This window comes from Drosophila mauritiana, chromosome 3L (genome assembly GCF_004382145.1).
Source record: "Drosophila mauritiana strain mau12 chromosome 3L, ASM438214v1, whole genome shotgun sequence".
NCBI lineage: Eukaryota > Metazoa > Arthropoda > Insecta > Diptera > Drosophilidae > Drosophila > Drosophila mauritiana.
The window spans coordinates 11,758,081-11,778,982 of record NC_046669.1 but is presented as its reverse complement, the minus strand read 5'-3'; the positions used below and the strand labels follow the sequence as shown (position 1 = coordinate 11,778,982).

At 43.9% G+C, this 20,902-nt stretch overlaps 7 protein-coding genes across 8 annotated transcripts; 2 read left to right on the top strand and 5 right to left on the bottom strand.

The window, feature by feature from the left end:
* Nucleotides 1-63: 63 nt before the first annotated feature.
* On the bottom strand, nucleotides 64-2,383 carry LOC117140810 (larval serum protein 2). Its single transcript, XM_033303912.1, has one exon. The coding sequence runs from the start codon at nucleotides 2,350-2,352 to the stop codon at nucleotides 247-249; it is 2,106 nt and encodes a 701-aa protein (XP_033159803.1). The 5' UTR covers nucleotides 2,353-2,383; the 3' UTR covers nucleotides 64-246.
* Nucleotides 2,384-3,380: 997 nt separating this feature from the next.
* Nucleotides 3,381-3,785, bottom strand: LOC117140849. The gene is made up of 2 exons (XM_033303975.1): nucleotides 3,694-3,785; nucleotides 3,381-3,637 (listed from the first exon to the last, which is right to left on the bottom strand). Exons 1-2 carry the CDS (start codon nucleotides 3,721-3,723, stop codon nucleotides 3,419-3,421), a joined length of 249 nt encoding a protein of 82 aa, XP_033159866.1. The 5' UTR covers nucleotides 3,724-3,785; the 3' UTR covers nucleotides 3,381-3,418.
* A 498-nt stretch (nucleotides 3,786-4,283) lies between these two features.
* On the top strand, nucleotides 4,284-6,356 carry LOC117140357. Its single transcript, XM_033303212.1, has one exon. It carries the CDS (start codon nucleotides 4,409-4,411, stop codon nucleotides 6,332-6,334), a length of 1,926 nt encoding a protein of 641 aa, XP_033159103.1. The 5' UTR covers nucleotides 4,284-4,408; the 3' UTR covers nucleotides 6,335-6,356.
* A 291-nt stretch (nucleotides 6,357-6,647) lies between these two features.
* On the top strand, nucleotides 6,648-9,808 carry LOC117139895 (Y-box factor homolog). The gene is made up of 4 exons (XM_033302574.1): nucleotides 6,648-7,100; nucleotides 8,258-8,995; nucleotides 9,066-9,163; nucleotides 9,672-9,808. The coding sequence occupies exons 1-4, from the start codon at nucleotides 6,926-6,928 to the stop codon at nucleotides 9,717-9,719; spliced, it is 1,059 nt and encodes a 352-aa protein (XP_033158465.1). The 5' UTR covers nucleotides 6,648-6,925; the 3' UTR covers nucleotides 9,720-9,808.
* A 794-nt stretch (nucleotides 9,809-10,602) lies between these two features.
* On the bottom strand, nucleotides 10,603-11,753 carry LOC117139896. 2 transcript variants are annotated; one of them, XM_033302575.1, is made up of 2 exons: nucleotides 11,231-11,753; nucleotides 10,603-11,176 (listed from the first exon to the last, which is right to left on the bottom strand). In XM_033302575.1, exons 1-2 carry the CDS (start codon nucleotides 11,720-11,722, stop codon nucleotides 10,757-10,759), a joined length of 912 nt encoding a protein of 303 aa, XP_033158466.1. In that variant the 5' UTR covers nucleotides 11,723-11,753; the 3' UTR covers nucleotides 10,603-10,756. The 2 variants fall into 2 exon arrangements, with proteins under 2 accessions (XP_033158466.1, XP_033158467.1); XM_033302576.1 differs by having other exon boundaries at nucleotides 10,603-11,164; nucleotides 11,231-11,752.
* A 555-nt stretch (nucleotides 11,754-12,308) lies between these two features.
* On the bottom strand, nucleotides 12,309-13,650 carry LOC117141279. Its single transcript, XM_033304649.1, has 3 exons — nucleotides 13,294-13,650; nucleotides 13,009-13,232; nucleotides 12,309-12,948 (listed from the first exon to the last, which is right to left on the bottom strand). Exons 1-3 carry the CDS (start codon nucleotides 13,612-13,614, stop codon nucleotides 12,378-12,380), a joined length of 1,116 nt encoding a protein of 371 aa, XP_033160540.1. The 5' UTR covers nucleotides 13,615-13,650; the 3' UTR covers nucleotides 12,309-12,377.
* A 254-nt stretch (nucleotides 13,651-13,904) lies between these two features.
* LOC117141252 (trihelix transcription factor ASIL1) lies at nucleotides 13,905-15,816 on the bottom strand. The gene is made up of 4 exons (XM_033304620.1): nucleotides 15,465-15,816; nucleotides 14,762-15,168; nucleotides 14,555-14,682; nucleotides 13,905-14,494 (listed from the first exon to the last, which is right to left on the bottom strand). The coding sequence occupies exons 1-4, from the start codon at nucleotides 15,690-15,692 to the stop codon at nucleotides 14,085-14,087; spliced, it is 1,173 nt and encodes a 390-aa protein (XP_033160511.1). The 5' UTR covers nucleotides 15,693-15,816; the 3' UTR covers nucleotides 13,905-14,084.
* Between the last annotated feature and the right edge of the window lie 5,086 nt (nucleotides 15,817-20,902).

The window sequence follows — 20,902 nt, the reverse complement described above, 5'->3', positions numbered from 1 at the left end:
TCGCAAGTAGAAGAAAATAACTAGAAAACTAAAAATATATTTTAAATAATTGAAAAGAGGGTGACTGTGTTGAATACGTTTATTGTTCGATGGTCACAAGGTGGACTGACAAGCTGGGAAAAACTGAGTTAAATTACGATCTCTATGGGGTAAGTGGATGCAGACAAAGCTATAACAAGGAAAACATATATAATCTATCCATTATCGTTGGTTCGTTTTGGGATTCGTATTCGTTGGGTCCAGGATCTAGACCACATTGGTGTGCTCGTCGCGATGGAAGATCTTCACGTCGACGAACTTGAAGTTGTGGACATCGAAGTAGTAGTCATGCTTCACCGGCCTGTTGAAGGGGAAACCGAAGGGCAGGGCGTCCACGTAGCGGGAACCGTGTCCCACACCGCAGCTGACCACCGGATCGTAGCCGGTGAACTGGGCAACCTCGGGGTGGTGGTACGGGTAGACCATGTAGAAGAACTGGAACACCTGGCCGCCCTTCTTGCCGCGCGGCAGCATCATACGGTTGGGCACGCCGCAATGGGCCTCCGACTGGTCGAGCTTGAACTTGTAGTCGCTGTTGGTGGCGTCCATCAGCTTCTGGTAGAGCTCCAGGTAGGTGGTGCGATCGTTCACCCAGAAAGAGAAGTCACCGCTGGCGCGCTTGATGTGGTTAACGCCCGCCTCCAGATGCACCTTGAAGTGCTCCAGCTCGAAGAAGTTCTGGTAGTTGTGCTCCAGTGGAATCTCGTGTCCGTGCTCATCGTACTTGGGTCCAATGAAGACCTTGACCACGGCATCCTGAGCCTTGTCCGAGGTCACGTCCAGGGTGAACTCGAAGGGCTTGTGGTTGAGACGCTGCTGGCGAGCCTTGATCACATAGCTGGATCCCTTGTAGTGGGAGTTCCTGCCGAAGGTGTACAGCGGATCGGTGGATCCCTCAACGGCGGGCTCCACGTTGACGGCATTGCTGATGTCCGAGTCGAAGTGCTCGAAGTAGGTGGTCAGGCTCTCGGGCATGTGGACGGCATCGATGTGGACACCCTCGAAGGTGTAGTCCTTCTTGTGGTACTCCGGATAGGTCTCCATCAGATGCCAGTAGTGGCTGACAATGGTCTTGTACACCTCGTAGAAGATGGGATCGCGCATGGAGGTGTCGTAGTGCATGAACAGGCCGGGGAAGCTCTCGTCACCATGGCCGTAGTGGTGGCCCTCGTTCACAATGAAGCGGTACAGCTTGTCCAGACTGCCGTAGAACTTCTTGTCCACGCTGTCCGCATTGCCCTGGATGATGTTGCCCAGCACATTGATGGTCTCCACATCGAACTTCTCGTTCTTGTGGATCCAGTCCATCACGCGCTGCGTGTACATCTCCACGTGCTCGATGTGCTCGTAGTTGTGCTCGTGGTAGAAGCTGTGGTGGTTCTCCCGGTGCCATTGGGGCACGCCGTAGTAGGTGCGCAGGTTGCTGGCATAGCCGGATTCGGTCGGCACATACATGTTGAATGCGGGCACCTCGCCGAGATCGTGGGACAGACGCTCCAGGTACCAACGGGCCAGCAATTGCCAGTGGACGTACAGGTAGAGCTCACCGCGACGATCCTTGTTGAGGACATGCTCCTCGCCGCCCTTCGTCCAGAACGGATAGTCCAGGTTGAAGTAGTAGTAGAAGGCATTGAAGCCAACATCCTCCAGGTAGTAGGCCAAATCGTGATCGTAGTTCAGGGAGCCGTGCACGTTCGAGTAGTTCGTGCGGATCACCACGTTGTAGATGTTGTCCATCTGCTTGACATGATGGAAGCCGTGCATCTTGTAGTGCTCAGCCCATTCCAGTGCCTGGCTATCGAAGTAGCTCCATGGGTGGATCTCGTAGTGGGCCGGCAGGACGACTCCCTGCATATCATCGCGGAACAGACTGGCAATGGTCACGGCGTACACGAACAACTGCTTGTTCACGTGCTGACGGGCCCAGAAGACGGCGTGCTGGAAGGTCTCCCAGTTCTTGGCGAAGTAGAAGAGACGCACCAGACCCACCACATACTCCTCGTGCTTGTCGTACATCACCGACCACACCATGTCATCGGTGAAGGGCTGGTGCTGCCACAGCTCGAAGAAGTGCTCCAACATCTCCGGGTGCACATAGTCTGCCACGTGCTCCCACGGCTTGTACTCCACGTAGCTGCCCCCGAATGGGGTGGTGAACACATCGTCCTGGTAGATGTGCTGCAGGATGTGGAACATGAACTGCTGCTTCACCAGAAAGTCCTTGTCCGCCACCTTGGAGTCCAGGTGCTTGGCCTGGCCGAGAGTAGCCAGCAATGCCACCGCAGCTACCGCAATCACCGTGAACGACTTCATCTTCTCGAGTCGATTCGAATCGTAACGCTGCAATGATCGGTAGCCAGTATTTATACCCCCGGATCGGCGATACGCAGATTGCAATCCGGCCAATGACCGGTCGCATCCGTAGCCTTGATCCGCGCCATCGCCGGATCTGAACGACCCGCGGAGCTCTCAATCTTAGCGCCCATGCTGCATCCATAATTGCAGGTGATAAGACCGCCGATTGGGCGGCCATACCAAGATCAATCCCACATCATTATCTAAATTCAAGAGTGAGCCACTAGGAACTGGTGGTTAGCTGCAGCAGCTGGAAGATCCAGTTCAGATTTCCTCGCTCCAGAGACACCTTCTCCAGCTGTCCAAATAGGTGAGTCTTTAAAAGGGAATGCCCAAAATAGCACGATTACATGGATACTATTTATAGGCAACTCCATTTGCATTGTCAACTTCAAAAGTTCATAGCACATGACATTGAAAATGGCAATTGGTTCACCTATTTTCTCGCCGTGTAATGACTTTCATTTTTCCCATTTTTCCATTTCAAACTGATGATTGTGCTTTTTCGCACATATCAACAGGTGGATGACGGGCCCCCTTGATTAACCTATTTAAAATAGTGATTAGGTTTACATGGCCACCTGATCTCCTGTCAATTGAGGTGTTACCAGGCGGCCTCCTTGATAAGTTTGCTTTGTTCGCCGCATCGATTCTTTATCAAGTAATGCTAAAAATATTCCGAATTGCAAAACACGGAGGGAGCATCATGTTGCTGCGACAACAAATCCCGGACAACAAAGAACAATGGACCATCGGATGACCCGCAGGTCAATGGAGAACATATCAATCAATCAGACCCATTTCTTTCCTCAGATTTCATTCTATCTATGTAATACAGCTCTTAAATGTCCTTCAAAATAAAAATATGTATGATTACAGGACAGGAAATTATGATGTTATATGCAAATGCAAAGGATCGCATTAGTATAGATCATAACTACCTATACATATCTTTATATAATATATTCCAACTAATACCACATATAGAGCATAAAAAGCTTACACAGAATCTACAAAATTTATTTTACGAAAAGTACCCATTACGTAGATAAACACTATCCAAATTATTTGGCGGCTGAATGCGTGGAAGTCTTCGTGCGGCCTCCCGATTCTCGTCGGGAGTCACGTTGAGCATCTGCCCCGGATGTTCCGCCCGTTGGTTTTGGCACGAGACTCTCGGTTCCGGAGATCTGTAGAACTCCGTGTTCCTTCTGCGCGGATACATCTCACAGGTGGTCAGGATCTGCAGAAAAGCAAGGAAATAAATTTGAAAGACTAAGAAGAAAATGAATTACTTACAAGCTGATTTGAAGACGTACCCATATCCATGGTTAAAAAACTTTTGTATTAGAAACTAACAAATTTGGAAAATTTAGAAATTTGTCTATGATTTTGTCCGGTTACTCGAAAGATCGGAAAAGAAACCTAACCGAAACGGGTGATAATAATTTATGAAAACCCGAAACCAAAATCATGGCACACTTTTTTTTAAGATTTGAAAGGTTTATACAATAAGTTTAATGTTTTCATGTTTTCTTAAAGTATATATTCCTATATTATTCAGACTTCGAGAACATATAAGTCTCGTCTATTCAAGGTGACCACATTGCTGCGTCATTCGCAAAGTCTTTAAAATATGATTCATCCGATTTAGAATAAACAACACCTTATCATTAGAAGTATACATTAATCCAAAATTTTGTTCAGGTATTTAGTTGCTAATCAAAAGAAAAAAGCGTTTTTTTATAAATGCATAATTTAATGAAAATAAAATTAAAAAAATCCAATATATTGCAAAGCTTTCGTTTAGTTTCTTCATTTGTATTCCTTTTATATTTATTTTGTAGAAATCAAGTTTTGAGAACTTTTTTTCAAGTTACCCCAAAAATATTAGCCAACTAATGAACTGCTCACGCAATGCTTTTCCTAATTGGGAATTACGGCTCCCGTGGGATATCCTCCACAGGTTGTGGTCACCCAAAGGATATATCACTGGTTAGTCTGCTCGTGGAACATGAAGTTTTTGGTTGTATTGCTGCTCCAATTGTATCTTCCTGGGATTTTCGCCCTGGCCGGGATTGCCTGTCGCATAGCCGTGGAGCAGAATGTCCAGGTGACCTATTTGTACCGCTGTGCCAGCTGCCCGGCATCCTTGGATGCGGAATACTCTGCCTTGGAAGTGGATCTCTATCGGTGTGTGGGCAGTAGACTGCCCGTAATCACACGAAACATCGAAGCACATGAATTGGAACCATTTAGACGAACGGACAGCTTAAGTATCTTCCAAATTCCGGCTGCAGAAAAGGGTGATTCCCTGGTACGCCGCATCCTGGACATGTTGAATCCTCGCCAGAGGCGCAAGCACTTGCACAAGTATCTGTTCATTTGGCCAGATGCCGGAAGGCATCGGTTACTGCGACTTTTCCGCGGCAGTTGGGCCAAGAAGCTGCTCTACGGATTGGCCATTACCGGCAGGGAAAATGGCACCTTCGACTTCGATCCCTTTGCATGGGGTGGTCTTCAGGTGGTTCAGCGGCTGGATGGTGAAGTGTCTTACCCAAGAAAAATGAAGGATTTGCGGGGCTACCCATTGCGGTTCTCCATGTTCACGGATCCGTTGATGGCGGTGCCCAGGAGTCCTGTGGAGACCGCCGGCTACCAGGCAGTGGATGGAGTGGCGGCCCGAGTTATAGGCGAGATGTTGAATGCCTCCGTAACATATGTCTTACCGGAGGACAACGAATCCTACGGTCGTTGCCTTCCGGATGGCAATTTCACCGGCGTGGTCAGCGACATAGTCGGTGGTCACACCCACTTTGCACCCAACTCCCGCTTCGTGCTCGACTGCATTTGGCCAGCGGTGGAGGTGCTGTATCCTTATACCCGTCGCAACCTGCACCTGGTCGTGCCCGCCTCCGAAATTCAGCCAGAGTACCTGATCTTCGTGCGTGTGTTTCGGCGAACCGTGTGGTACTTGCTCTTGGTCACCCTTTTGGTTGTGGTGCTCGTCTTCTGGGTGATGCAGCGTCTGCAGCGAAGGATTCCACGTCGCGGAGTCACCCAGTTTCAGGCAACCTGGTATGAGATTCTCGAGATGTTCGGCAAGACACATGTGGGTGAACCGGCGGGCAGGCTGTCCTCCTTCAGCTCGATGAGAACGTTCCTCATGGGCTGGATTCTCTTCAGCTATGTCCTGTCCACCATCTACTTTGCCAAACTGGAGTCCGGATTTGTGCGACCAAGCTACGAGGAGCAGGTGGACCGAGTGGAGGATTTGGCACATTTGGATGTGCACATTTATGCGGTGACCACGATGTACGATGCAGTTAGGAGTGCCCTGACTGAGTACCAATACGGTCTGCTAGAGAACCGTAGTCGCCAGCTGCCCCTGGGATTAACCACATCCTATTACCAGCCGGTGGTACGGCGCAGGGATCGACGAGCGGCCTTTATCATGAGGGATTTTCACGCCCGTGACTTTCTGGCCATCACTTATGATTCGCAGGCGGAGCGACCAGCCTACCACATCGCCCGGGAGTATCTGCGCTCCATGATATGCACCTACATCCTGCCGAGAGGATCACCGTTTCTGCACCGCTTGGAATCCCTGTACAGTGGCTTCCTCGAGCACGGCTTCTTTGAGCACTGGCGTCAAATGGATCTGATCACTCGGGTTGGTGCGTCGCCGGATGCCGAGGAGTTTCTCGAGGATCTGGGCGACCAGACGGACACGGACTCCGGCTCCAACGAGTTGGCGATCCGTAACAAGAAGGTGGTCCTCACCCTGGACATCCTGCAGGGAGCCTTCTATCTCTGGTCCGTGGGAATTGGCATTAGCTGCTTTGGATTTGCTGTGGAGCACGCTCATTGGTTTTGGCGGAGACAGACCCTTCGGGATGCGGCAGAAGCTAGAAGTGACTTACGAATCCATTTAAGATAAGAAGTTAACTTAAAATATTTAAAATTACTAAGTAAAATGTATATGTGTGTTTCTATAAACATTAAAATAAATTACTAATGAATTTCTCCGCTATTTATGGGGACAATTTTTTTATACGCTTTAATGACGATGATTTTAATCATTTAATGAATTTAACCAATTATTCGAATTAACCTTTTTTTTAATTTAAATTTAACGGCTTCTTGTGCTGTTATGGTTTAACATTCAGCGCATAACAGCACGCTAGATACCCTCAGTACGAGAGCATCGATAGCACCCATCGATAGTCCGAGCACCAGCAACCCTGCCTCCGGCTGTCATGTTTCACTTCCGGAGCTTGCGAACAAAATAGAATCGCTAAGGCAAAGAAAACCCTGCGAGTGGCGAGTGTTTTAAGATCACACTCACAAACAACATCCAAAGTGGTTAGTGGCAGTTGAGAGAGTGCCCCAAGATCCCGAATACCAGCCGGGCAGACACAAACAACACCAGCAGCAGCAGCACCACCATCACCAACAGCAGCAGCAGCAGCATTTCCCGCTTTTCGCTTTCGTCGTCGCCGAACAACAAATAACAAAACCACGACAAACGATGGCCGATGCCGCGGAGAGTAAGCCACTGGCCGCCGAACAGCAGCAGGCGCAGCAGCAGCCGGAGCAGCAGCAGAATCCGCCTAATCCGCAGGAGCAGGATCACGAGCAGGAGCCGCTGGACGAGCTGCAGGGACAGCAGGGCCAGCCCGCTCCGCCCACCAAGGAAGTCATCGGTAAGGCTGAAACTCGCATGTTAAACCCAATTCCCAACCAATTTCATTCATGTGCCGCGAACACATGGCGGCTGCTACCAAAATAGCAATGAAAAAAAGGAGGAAAAAAAGAACAAGAAACATGCCTCCCTGCGCTCGTCGCTCTCTATGTGTGTGTGTGCGTGTGTGTGTTTTGAGTCTTAAAATATACGCGCGTCGGCCATTTTGTGCGGCCAAAGGCAACGCAACGCATGTATATATGTGTGTGCACGAATGCTCGCGCCGCCGGCTAACCAAATTGAAAATTCTGCCTTTTGCCGGTCGTCTGTCTATCCACCCACCCAACCACCAACCCCACCCGCTACGCTCCGCTTCTTCCCTTTAAAAAATGCCCCCCCCCTAGATGTACACACACACACAGACACACACACATGCAGAGCGAGCCAGGGCAACCCAATTTGTTAATGCGCGCGCAGCGGGAGTGCGAACGAGAGGGCAGACAGCCGGGTGAGAGTGTGTGTGTTCATTGTTTTGGTACATCTATTTGCACACACACACAACCACACGCATGGAAGCATGGCTATAAGGCGATTCCAAAACACGAGACCATAATGCAACCAATAAGTTACGATAATATTCGGCGACTATTACAATCTATTGCCAAATAATTTGGGATGCCATTTTCGCTTAAATCAATATCTTATTTGCACAATTAAATGATTTATTTGAAGTTTTGGTAACCATAGCTTAGCTCTAAATAATTGTTAACCAATAATTTGTGGTTATAAAACTTCTTTCAATGTTTTCGCACGCTTCAATGAGTTTACAAACTGCGTATTAGTTTAGTTTCAGCTGTATTGCGTTTTTTTTTTATAATAATAAAAAAAATTCAAAGTATTATCTCAAAACTACCCCTTCTGTATAATATTTTAAGTTTCTTATGTAGAATTGTTTGTATTTTAGAAGTCAGCTCGCTGAGAATCCCGATTGCTCATTAATATTTTTGTTGAATTTTTATTGTTTAAAGGATAATTAGTACAGAATTAGTGCAACTAATCCCAAACAAGTATTACACCATTGAAATCAAATAAATGTTTTATATAGTTTGAGGAATAAGTACCACCAAACTATTATTCTATTATAATATACTATTATTCACGATTGTTTATAATTTGCAGCCACCAAAGTCACCGGCACCGTCAAGTGGTTCAACGTGAAGAGCGGCTACGGCTTCATCAACCGCAACGACACCAGAGAGGATGTCTTTGTGCACCAGAGCGCCATTGCGCGGAACAACCCCAAGAAGGCGGTCCGCTCGGTGGGCGACGGTGAGGTCGTTGAGTTCGACGTGGTCATTGGCGAGAAGGGCAATGAGGCGGCCAACGTGACCGGTCCCTCCGGTGAGCCGGTGCGGGGCAGTCAGTTTGCGGCGGACAAGCGCCGTAACTTCCGTCCCTGGATGAAGAAGAATCGCCGCAAGGATGGCGAAGTGGAAGGCGAAGACCCAGAATCGCCGGCCCAGCAGCAACAGCAGCAGGCGGCACCAATCGTTGACGGGCAGCCGCAGCAGCAGGTGCAGTCCGGCCCGCGTCAACCACGACAGAACTTCCGCCGAGGACCACCCGGTGGACCGCCCGGAGGACCTCGAGGTGGCCCCCGAGGACCGCCTGGCGGAGCCCCCGGTGGCCCCCGGCGCTACAACAACTACTATCTGCGTCAGCCGAGACGCGGCCTGGGCGGCGGTGACGGCAGCGCCGAGCCCGGTGTCCACGATCAGAATCCCGAGGGTCTGCAGCGCGGCGAGGGTCAGGGACCGCGTCGCGGTGGCGGCCCACCGGGCGGACCCCAGCGGCGCTTCTTCCGACGCAACTTCAACAATGGTCCACCGCCACCACGCCGCGATGGCGGAGAATACAGTGAGTGGTGCACTTTGTACTATTAGATAATTGGTATATATTATTATTTATTATTATTATTCTGTTGCAGTTCAAGGCCAGGGACCGCCACGCCCTCAACAGCCACGTCCACGTCGCCAGAGGAAACCAAATGGCCCTGGCGGTGGTTCGGAGCAGCAGCCACAGCAGGTAATGAACTAATCACCAGCACCACCACGACAGCAGAAACAACTGAAACATCTTCGCCAAAACAAAACTACGATAACAACATCTAAACTAGTAAACATCACAGCAACAGTCAGCGGCAAGCCTAACAACAAGGTCTACAATAATAACATGGTGGAGGCGTCTTGAAAACTGAACAACTAACTAAAGTGCATAGCAGATGCATTCGTAAATAACCACTAACAACCAGAACCGACACCAAAAGCAGAGAAAAACAGCGATAGAGCGGAGAAACCTTAACATTTAACACTTTACACTTAACTTAGAGGCTTTGGGTCTAACATAACATTCTAATACTTTTAGTTTTTATCTACCTAACCAGTGACTAATTGGCTAACAAACAACACACACGCGCACACTTAATTTGAAACCGAAACCCGCATTTTGCTTTCAACCATTCGAGATTCTTTAAGTTGTACTTACGTTTATGATTTCTACCCCTCGCCATGTTTTCCCACGTTCAAATTCCCAGAACGGCGGTCAAGAGCTGCAAAATACAACCACAGAGAGCACTGCATAGAAAAGGATCCGAAAGGATCTCCATCGTCAGCCGACAAAAAGAAAACATCATCAGCAGTAGCCGCAGCATAAAACTACAATCGCAGAAAAGCAACAGCAGCAGCAGCCCATCCTCAACATCAGCGACCACTGCAACATCATGGTGCAACAAGATCAGCAAATATTGCAGCAAATTTTGCTAAATGAGCCGCCGCGTTTTTTCGGTTTGTTTGCTTTTTGTTTTGTTTCGTAGGGCAACAGAGAATCAATTGTACAACTCATACAACCAAACTAACATCCTCAAAATTTCAATCAAATTCAAAAACAAACAAAAAATTGTATCAAATTTCCATCAAGCCTGGCCGTCGTCAAAAAATTGCATAATTGTGGAATTTTATTGTATGAACCAACAAACCAAACACCAAAACATAAATAAATTTCAATTACACTGCAATTCAGATGGCGCCGGGGTATACAATTTACCTTAATGATTATTACACTTTTTTTTATTTATTCTTGAAAGCATTGTTACCCGTTGTGCGTTAAGCAAACCCATAACTCTAAGTTACTCGTTTTAAAGATCATTAAAAACGTATACCTATATCTATAACCACACCACCACTTTGTCCCATTTATGCATCATCCGAAATCGAGAACCATATAGCCATCAGGCGAAAAGAAATGAAAGCAAAGCAGAGCAAACAAACATAGGAGAACGAAAACATGTAATTCACAGCAAACAAACAAAACAAAAAAACTGTAAAAGATGCAAAAATATACAACAAACGCAAGATGGCAACAAAAGAAAAGTAAAAAAAAACTTTAAAAACGTATTGGAAAAAATAAAAAAATTGAAAAACACTTTTTGGCATTGTTTATTTGTGTAAATTCTAAACTCAAATTGCTATCGAATATATTATTTTATATATTTATTTTAATATTTATATTAATTACTTACTGGGGATCTACGTTAAGTGAGTAAATCATCGAGACTGCAATATAAACTAAATTCTTAAGCTAATTTCAATATATGGTATTGGCATGGTGAGGAGCTACATGTTACAGGTTTGTGGTCAAGGATGTGACCGTGGAAATGCTCAGTCGCTGCAGACGGCCCAAAACCAGAAGCTCATCTATGGAGCGCTTGGCGTAGAACTTTTGGTCCTCGTTCAGCCGCAGGAAGGCGTGAGCCCAGGCCTTGGCATAGGATTCCGCTTCGGAAATGGCACTGTCATCGAACTTTACGACACTTTCCGTAGACTTGGGCTCGATTGCCTCTTCGCTAGCATCGGAGGAAGTATGCTGGATGTCACATAGGTCCAGCTCGATGGGCACCTGATGATCTTCCGCCTCCACAATCGTTATCTCGTCATCCCGCTCCTCTGGCTCAATCGACAAGTTCTCCTCGGAAAAGAGCTTCAGCAGGGGTCTGGAGTGGGAGGATTCCAGTTCACGTTTCGATTTCAGCTGCAGGATAATCTAAATAATGTAGTTTCAGCTTGACTTTTATGGGTATAAAAGTGCAGTACTTACAGTCTGCTCCTCCTCCAAAGAACCCTCAATCTCATCCTCCAGATCGCTGTACTGGGTGACCTCATAGAACTGCTCACACCCCGTAGCATAGGATGTCGGTCGCATGGTCTTCGTTTTCTGGACGCGCTGCGACTGTTGGCTAGCTGGTGGCGCGGGGTCATGCCCGTAGGAGTGACTGCCGTCGGTGAGATGGCCATTCTGCTTGATATACCGCACGTGGCACTTGTGGATGCGCAAATTGGAGGTGGTGCCGCCGGTGCTCTGCATTACACGCTTGCAGCCCATGCAGAAGTATCGCCATTTCAACTTGGTGCCGTCCGGACGAGCGATTTCCCGGTAGACGTTCCAAACGGAACTGCGCTTGTTCTTCTTCACCAGCCGATATTCCCCAGAGTTTATCTTCATCAGGATGTCCAGCTGCGCCTCCATGCACTTCTCCTCCTCGGGGGCGTGTATGAAAAACATATTTCTCCTCGCAATCCTTATGGTCATAGTAAAAAAATTAAAAACACTGAGCTCCGAACTAGGTGGCAGCACCGTGGAGTTGGTTTCGATGTTCGATTACAATCGATATCGACATTCCAGATATTCCAATTTATCGAATTTAATTTCAGAGAATATTAAAAAATATTAACCACTCAATTAAAAAATATAATATATATACATATAATACATATACATACATATATACATATAATGTCATTTACAACAAATATTCTAAAATCAATCAAATTAATAGTTATTTCACTACTTTGAAGTATAATATATTATAAAAAAATTAAACAATTTTTCGTTTTAACTTTCAGATATACATACGTTTTACATAAATACAATTTATAAACCTTTGGTACAATAATTGAATCCTAAAATAAATTGAAGTAAATTTTGGCGAAGATATTTTTACGACTTCATTTTATTAAATCTTAAATATATATGCTGAATTGTACGCAATAAATCACAAATCAGTTTATACTAAATCGTAGTTGAAATAAAAAAATGAGTGACTGCCAAAATGAGATATTTAAACGTTTTGCTATATGATTTCTGACAAAATTCGATGAATGTGATGCCTTTTAAGTTTACGGTAATAATGGTGGAAATTCAAAATGAACTTTATTGTGCAATCACTCAAATTTCGAACAGGTATTTATGCATGTGCGCCGCCTTTGGGATTAGATAGAAGATCCATGAAGTCCTTATGAAACGACGACATCTCTCGCACGAAAAACTTCATCAGTTTGCATTTCTTCTTCTCTATGACCAGCTTTTCCTCCTCAATTTCCATTATTCTGGCGGCTCTTTGGCGCTTAGCCATTTTCATTTCCTCGGTCTTGGAATTCTGTTGATCAAGCTCGTCTTCATAGTTCTCCTGGGAATGAACTGTGGAAGACTCTTCGATTTCCCTGATTATGTTATCCTTCAGAATACGCAGTTCATCCACGTCTTCTTGTGCTTCCTCCGCATATTCGTTTATATCGAAGCTATCCCCTTCTCCAGGGTGTTCTTTTTGCGACCTTAGGTAGTTTGTATCCATCAATGGTTCGTCAAGTTGACTGCCAAATGAATTGTGTACGCTGTTCGTATTGGGTACACTTCCAGACTTATCCAGAGGCATGTTGTCAATTATGTTACGATCGGAACTAAATATCATCTTTAGGGTCTCGAAGTATTCCCACTCGGATTTGTGTCCAGTTGTCTTTTCCATGTGCGATTCACGACTGAAATAAATTGGAATATTAGATAAGGAATATGCTAAGATAAGTATATGCTCTTCTTACCGATACTGTTGGCCCATGTCATCAATTTTGTTCTTGATCTCCGTGAACGTGAATCCCAGTGATTTCATTTCGCCGGTCATTTTCCAGATAATCTTGACCCGCTTGCGTGAGTCCCTCAAATCGACGCAGTGACGTGCCCAGAGCTCGAGGAGCAGTTCGACCGCGTGGAAGGACCACTCCGATGGCTGAAAGGAGTTCCAGCTAAGGCGGCGCTCCAACGAATCCTGCAAGTTAGACATGGTATTTTGGACTACTATTGGCTTCTTATGGCGTCGTTGTACGTACGTCTAGCTGAGGTGGATGGATTTCCGCGATACCCTCCTCGCAAAGTTCCTCGGTGCGCAGGTAGTCTACATGGCACTTATGGGTGCGCAGATTGGACGTGTTGAAGGATCGCATGACGCGCTTGCAGCCCGTGCAGAAGTAGAGTCCATTGATTATGGCACCATCGGTGCGCACGATTTCCCGATACACCTTCCATACGGAGCCGCGCTGCTTGCGTCGCAGTAGTCGGTACTCGCCGCGGAGTACCTTCGCCGAGATCACCTGGTTGGATTCGAATTTTGATACGTCCTGCATCGTGCGGGCCTCAATCATTTCGTCCATACGCTCGAAAAGTATAAACAAAACGTGCCTAGAGATGGGCAGCAGCTCAATATCGATTTTTCTATCGCGACTTCCAGCAGTGGTTGGTATTGACTTCAAATAGCTATCGATAGTTTATGATATCGATTTAAATTATATACGAAATTCTAATTAAAAAAACACATTTCACGAATTTAGAAGCTAAACGAATAATTTGTTAAAATCGCATGGTCAGTAAATAAACTCATAATAGTCCTTTAATTAGAAGAAGACAGTCGTAATTAAAGTTTTGCTTAAATAAGAGTTAAATATAATTTCATTGCATTTATTTTTACAAATTCTTGCTTTTTACAGTATATATATATATTTAGATTAATTTAAAGTTGAAGCAATATTACATTAAATATTCACTTTTAGTTTTAGTTTTAGTTGTATATTCTGCTAAAAAATTACCACAATGCTACTTCTACGTATAACACTTAATATTTACTCTAATTCTTATGCTTAAGCAAATAAACGATATCCTTGTGAAATGCGTTTAGCTCCAGCAGTGCATCCTTCATAACCTGCAGCTTTTCTCGCTCGATCGCCAGTTTTTCCTCCTCTATTTCAAGAAGTCTGTCCGAATGGCCGATCGATGCTTTCCGTTTTGTCTGGTATTTTAAAATTGGCGATGGGGATAGATCCTTCATGTGGTCATCATCATCCTCCTCCTCCTCCTCCTCGTCGTCGTCTTCCGGGATTTCCGGAATGCTGGGAGAGGGAGTTCGCGTTCTTTTCTTGGCTTTGCTAGCAACCAAATCACTTTCAAATACATTCCCATGGTCCCCGGCCACAGAATCGTCTTTTATTGAAGCCAATTCCTCAGGCTCATAGTCCTCATCGCTGAACAGAGCTTGAGCTGTAAAATACGGGTATTTTTAAGATATCATAACAAGCGTTTATTGCAGTACGACTTTACCTGGATTTTCGGCGGTAATATCTTCGAAGACATCAACTGATTTTGTGCCAATCAGAAGTGCTTGAAGCTTATGAAAGTGCTCCCACTTGGATGGAACTCCAGTTTCTCGAACCCTCTCAGCTTCTATTCTGTAAATAACAATATAAAAGTTAACATACTATACTTATTAACATTTGGTATGCAAAATATAAGATATATTTAGCGCACCTATACTTTCGCGACAAATTGTCCATTTTGGTTTTAAGCTCCGTGTGACTGGGTCCAAATTGACTCATCTCCCTAGCCATTTGCCGGTAGATGAGCACATTTTTGGACTCGCCACGGAAATCCTTCAAATGCTGTGCCCACAGTTGCAGCAACATCTTCTCCGCATCCTTTTTCCAAACGTGTCGCTCCGTTTTCGTATAGTAGTCCTCAAACTTTTCCTCTTTCCCAACATTCTTGGGCAGTGGCGAGATGCCATTGGCTCGGATCGCTGGCTCAACGACAATTTTCTGTGCAACGTTTATCTTGGCGGTTCGCTGGGGTCCCGTCGGAGATCCTTCATCGCTCAGCAGGGCTTGGAGTGAGCTCCTCATGCGCGGCCCTGGCTTACGACGTTCTGCTGTTATATTCTAGAAGAGTCAGTTGGTTTAGAAGCATGGTTACTAAGGGCTTAAATAGAATTTTGGTATATTTGCTAGTTATCCAGGTTAGGCTAAGTAGACTTCATACAGAAATTAGGTCAAATTGGATATCCTATCACATACACACTGTTCTGATAAAGGAACAGGTACATTTAAACCTTATGAAAAGGTAAACAAGTCTATTGCCGCCCATGTGGAATTGGTAAACAAGATATCTGGTGTGTGGCTGTACTCGGAAAAACCGGGTAACTACCCCAACTACCCATGTGGGGCGAGGGACTCACTTCCTCCGGCTGCGAATCCTCCGCCAGGAAGACGGTCTCGTAGAACTTCTCGTACTCCGATTTTGGCGGGAACGACAGCTGCGACTGAGTTTTCTTTTCGGCGGCAGCAAGACTCTGATTGCGACTGTTTAGTGCGATTCGTTTGCTCCTTGGTCCGATCAGAGTGCTCCGTGTACTTCGCGGCACCTCCTTGGCTCCGGCGGCATCATCAATACTTCTGGACGGCATTACGTTGGGCCCTTTCTTGTCCAGCGATAGATAGCGTGAATTGTTATGATTTTATTGTGATAATTGCAAAAAATGTCTTTTGTAATTGCTGTTGCCGTGACTAGAGATGCAACAAGAGTCGATATCTGTGCAGTACTATCGATTGTTGCAGTAAGGGAAGTTTCTAAACACTGGTTATGGGCTTGGGCTATCGATAATTTAACGTTAATACGCAGCCCTGGTTAAAATGGCGGGTAATTTAAAAATTGGTATTAATTTAGATTTCAAATATTTCTAATTTGGATAATGTAAAAGTAACCTTTATCAGCAAATCAAACGTGATTTAAGTTAAATGTATCAACGTCTTCTTGTTTGGCTTACAGCTCAATAATAAAACTAAGTGTTGCAACAAAAATATATCTCTTTAAAACGTATTTTCTTGCATCAATTATTTTCTTGACTTTACCAATTCAAATGAATGTGCATTTCATTTGCGTTAGCATTAATATTTGTTAGGCACTGCCTCCTAATACAATAACGACCATTTAATTTAAATGAATTGATGTAGGGACAATTACCACAGATGTCATCCTATGTGGATTTCGCACGCACTTTTAGCTAATCAAGCTGGGTCAGCCGGCATTTGCCGCAGCAAATGTATCTGCATCTGCGACTGCGAACAGCATCTGCATCTGCATTTGCATCTGTATCTGGAAAAAGCACAAGGCACAACGGACGACGGCAATCAGCGACAATTGCCCAAAGATTGCGACTAATGGTTACAGTTGGACCGACGCACGTCGTCGCATCAGACAGAAGGTGCCTGTGGGAGACTTGCAACCGGTTTCGAGTGATTCTCCTGTCTACCGACTCTTGCCGTTCCCACATGGAGAAAAAGTGAACAAATCCGGCCAACAATTGGGTTACAATTTCAGTCTGTCAATATTTCAATGTGTTACATTCTTCAAAACAATACAATTCATTTGGGAAAGAATTCAGAATTTTCCACAGATTGATACATTGAAAACTGCTCTATTTAATTTGATTATGCTTATTTTTCTCAGTGGAGTCTCCTGGCTCCTGCTTTTCGGCCGGCTGCAAAAGTTTTTGGCTCGTGCTCGGTGATTGCCAGCTGCTTGTGGCCAAAACTTATGGTTTAGCATTTAACCTGTCACTTAATCGAAAAAGCTGCCCTCTGCCATCGAGAAGTCTTTTTATTTTTTAATGACTTTTGGCTCGTGCCGCAGCAGCAGCAGCTGTTGGAGCAAAAGGTTCCTCAGGCTGGCCACTGTTAGATGGCCCAGATAAGAAGGAATATCAGGGCCATATTGAAAGGTGGAACAATTTCATTTGCTTGAAGAAGTTATATATCTGAGCCGATCATCAAATGTGTTATATAACTTTTTATATCGCATTAATGCAAAACTCTTAATTTTACGACCTGGAAACGTGTAACAATTTTCTTCATAGGAAATCTGCAACTGGGACTGCAATTATGATGCCACGTCTCCCTCCAATCCACTCCATACCATACCATACCAATCCATTCCACTCCATTCTAGTACCGATCCCGATCCCAATCCCAGTCCAATTCAGGCAGCAGCACATAAAGTCGGTGATCCAACTGTCTTGTTGATCGTAGCTTTCCTCATTGTGTCGAGCCAACTTAATTGTTTCTTGCGGTTGCTGACATTGTTTCTTTTTTGCCATCCGCTCGGCAACCCCATCGCATTTGGAGGAAAAAGCCCGACAACTGTGGCCATGACTTTGTGCAACTGGCGACATCACACAGCCACTGTTCCACACTCAGAAAAAATCCACTCAATCAAGTACGAAACATTTCAAGCACTGGAAGTTTTGAATATTTAGTATTTAGCATTTAGGTTGCATAGAAATGACTAATTTTTAAACAATATGCAAGGAAATGATTCTAAATACAGGCTACGCTATTATATATTTAATTTAAATATTAAATATATTTTTCAGTGCACGAACATTAACAATGTGCCGATGGCCCCATGGCATCATTATGAGACGGGCTTCGAAGTTGAGACTGGGCGAAACCTTATTTGTTTGGCGCATAATTTAAGTTAAGGCCCGTGCAATGTCGCATTGTTGAATGTTGTCCGTTGTCTGTTGCATGCTGCATGCTGCAAGTTGCATGCCGCATGTTGCCAGTTGGTCGCTGGTCGTTGTTGCTGGCCTACGCGCTTTGTTGCTAGCAATTGATGGGCAGAAAAAGACAATTAAATGAAATGAGGATTCATGCGATCATCTTAACGAACGGAGAAGGTTCGGAAATTCATTTTATTCATTTTCAATGCAAATGAATATAAATTTTAGCATGCACAACATATAATTCAAGGGAATAAGAAAGATAATGTAAATACATAAGTAATAATATAGTTTAGGATCAAACTACTTGATAAGTTAAGAGTTAATATACCATATTTGTCTCTGCAAAACTTTAGTTTTAGAATTATGACACAATTGAGTTATGTTCAAGATCTTGTTTCTCATAAATGACATATTTTTGTGAGTGTACTGATGGCTTGGCCCAATCCGAATCCGTTGGATATGCCTGCTGGCGCTTGATTGCAGGTTGTCATGGGCTCGGCGCACTCGACGCGCATCCATTCAGTCAGAAGTGACAGACGGCACAAATCCACGTATCCCCACATATCCACATATCCCCACATCCTATGGGATCCCCAGCGATCGCAGTGTGTATCTCTCGAATTGCATTTATGTTGGCCATGTCCCTTTCCTTGACGTGGGTCGATGTCGGTCCGTTCTTCTGTGAGTGTTTCCAACTGGTTTTCAGATCAGCAGGATGGCAGGGTGGTATGGGTGTATCCACAATTTGCTGCATTGCATTATATTATTGCATTTTGCATCTTTAAATCGACTTCAGATCATGGTAACAGCTCTGTTGGCGACCAAGAGTGGCATCCATGCACAGAAAATATAATCAAACATATATTTAATAGAATAGGGAAATATATAATAGGTATATATACATGTAGGTGAAGTTTTATATATATTTCAATATTCAATATTTCAATATATGTAGTATGGCTTCAACATGTTCCAAATGCTACGTTTCTATAATTTTGAACTTTATACCATTTCTTTCACTATAGAACTACTATTTTTACCATGGGAATTTTAGACACATTTTTTTTCGGTGCACTTCATAACTATATTGACACAAGTCTGGCCGTAAAGAAACACAACTTATGCGGACTGTGTGTGGTGCACTCGGTGTGTGGGTGGGTGGTGCAGCCAGATAAGATATGTGCATATGCCTGCCTAAGCCGAACAAAATCTGCATAAATGTGCCACAGCTGAAGCGTTCCAAACGAGGCTTAAGTGCTTTTTTTTGGCCCAAAGAAGTCGCCGAAACCGCAGACTTGGGAAAATCCACGGGTTTCACAACAATCAGAAAGGCGGAATATTACTTTCACATGACCAACTATTTAACAGGATGTTTATCTATTATAAATTTAAGTAAACATAACCTGGTATAAACAAACTTTTAAGTGAATATATCAAGGATCTACGAAGATATCAGATAGCTTTAACTTTTAAATAATTGTTGCAACTAGCAGTCTTCATAACAACAAATACTGAGCTGTCGGTTAAACAACTATGCAACTCGTTTATTCACAAACGTAATTAGTATCTCAAGCTAAATTTATTATATTTTCACTTCAATAGGATGAAGTTGTTTTCGAGATAGCAGCTACACCCAGAGTTTATTCATACGTTAGACATACATTTCAATTAGGCGGACAAGCCCAACCAAAATCAGTTAACATCGTGGGCTGAGCTTAACCCAATTTACCCAACCATCTTGAGGTGGCCTAAAAGTTCTGGGAATAAAAGAGAATAACAAATAATTTCCTATGGGCTATCAACTCAATCTAACTGTGAACAACATTAAATGAGACTATCCCGCCTTATGTAAAAAGTCAGGTTTGAAGATAACCAATGGAGATTCTTCCGGAGATTCAGTGGAGATTCAGTGGAGATTCTTCCCTAAGAAATCAACTGCGGTTAGTTTTTAACTTGTGCTAGAAACTCGACTTTGGGATACCTAGGATTAAAGTTGGTATTATAGAAGACAAACCATTCCATTCCAAAATATACCAATGTTATTATAAACTTTTTATTAGCAGTTTTCTTAATAAATTATTTTTTTTAAATAATATCATGCATAATAAAAAGTTGTTTTAGAACCACAAGATAGAAAGACATATTGAAATAAGCTTTTATACTTTAGGTAATATTTTTAAAATTTTGTTTCCTATTTTTTCAGTAATACCCCTAAAAACTAATTTGATTTTAAGGAAAGTCAATTAACCGTAGAACCCGCTCAAAACACAAAACCAATAAGACGGCTTATCAGAACGATTGAACGTGCCTCAAACAGTTCGCGGCCATTGAAATTAATTACGTGTGTGCACTGGAAAAAATTTTAAATTCTTTCTCAAAAATATTAACACATATTACGTGAAAATAAAAGTTAAGAAAAAAATTATTATTTCCTAAATTATTAACTGTTAATCATATATACATGCGCTTAAAAGTATGCAATATTTAATTTATAGATTTTAACCTGCAGAGCGAAAAAAAATAGTAAAGTAAAACTTATTTACTTTAAAGGCAATTATAAGGATTTATGATTTGGATTTATAATTGAAGTCAATGTATCTAATCGATAAGAATAACTTTTTCTTAAAGTGTGTGCCAGTGGAAGGGGGATAGTCGGCGACAAGGGAACAGTAGTCGTTAAAAGTTTAATGAGCTGGAAAGAGGAAGAAAACCCCCCAACGACAACAACCACAAAATCGACCGCAACAAAAAAAAAAAGAACAACAGGAACCAGAAGAACTCCAAACACAAAAACAAAGAACGATCGAAAAGCGCGTTTGTTTTGATTGCGCGACAAGGACAGCGACCCAGAAAAGAAAGAACACAAAACGAAGAAGGAGCCGCAGAAGAGGAAGAAAGAAAAACGATGGAAAACGCGACAACGGCTTTTAATTTAAAAGTTGCTGGCACAGCATAAGTGCATAAAACATAAGGGGGGAAAAGAGATGGAGCACCGCCAAACAAACTGGTTTTACACTCCCACACACACAAACACTTATTTCTACAAAGACTCTCTTGCGCGAAGACTCTTAGTGGAAAGACTTACTTGCGGTTGTTCTCTTTTGCTTATTCTC

Bases quoted from the DNA above. Each gene is read 5' to 3' on its own strand.
- LOC117141279 (XM_033304649.1), bottom strand. From the start codon at position 13,614: ATGGACGAAATGATTGAGGCCCGCACGATGCAGGACGTATCAAAATTC. The intron at 13,233-13,293 runs GTACGTACAACG...TCTAACTTGCAG, and splicing joins TCCATCCACCTCAGCTAGAC to GATTCGTTGGAGCGCCGCCT. The intron at 12,949-13,008 runs GTAAGAAGAGCA...AATTTATTTCAG, and splicing joins GACATGGGCCAACAGTATCG to TCGTGAATCGCACATGGAAA.
- LOC117140810 (XM_033303912.1), bottom strand. From the start codon at position 2,352: ATGAAGTCGTTCACGGTGATTGCGGTAGCTGCGGTGGCATTGCTGGCT.
- LOC117140849 (XM_033303975.1), bottom strand. From the start codon at position 3,723: ATGGATATGGGTACGTCTTCAAATCAGCTT. The intron at 3,638-3,693 runs GTAAGTAATTCA...GCTTTTCTGCAG, and splicing joins GTACGTCTTCAAATCAGCTT to ATCCTGACCACCTGTGAGAT.
- LOC117141252 (XM_033304620.1), bottom strand. From the start codon at position 15,692: ATGCCGTCCAGAAGTATTGATGATGCCGCCGGAGCCAAGGAGGTGCCG. The intron at 14,683-14,761 runs GTGCGCTAAATA...TGTTATTTACAG, and splicing joins AATTTGTCGCGAAAGTATAG to AATAGAAGCTGAGAGGGTTC. The intron at 14,495-14,554 runs GTAAAGTCGTAC...CGTATTTTACAG, and splicing joins TATTACCGCCGAAAATCCAG to CTCAAGCTCTGTTCAGCGAT.
- LOC117140357 (XM_033303212.1), top strand. From the start codon at position 4,409: ATGAAGTTTTTGGTTGTATTGCTGCTCCAATTGTATCTTCCTGGGATT.
- LOC117139895 (XM_033302574.1), top strand. From the start codon at position 6,926: ATGGCCGATGCCGCGGAGAGTAAGCCACTGGCCGCCGAACAGCAGCAG. The intron at 7,101-8,257 runs GTAAGGCTGAAA...TATAATTTGCAG, and splicing joins GCCCACCAAGGAAGTCATCG to CCACCAAAGTCACCGGCACC. The intron at 8,996-9,065 runs GTGAGTGGTGCA...ATTCTGTTGCAG, and splicing joins CCGCGATGGCGGAGAATACA to TTCAAGGCCAGGGACCGCCA.
- LOC117139896 (XM_033302575.1), bottom strand. From the start codon at position 11,722: ATGACCATAAGGATTGCGAGGAGAAATATGTTTTTCATACACGCCCCC. The intron at 11,177-11,230 runs GTAAGTACTGCA...TACATTATTTAG, and splicing joins CTTTGGAGGAGGAGCAGACT to ATTATCCTGCAGCTGAAATC.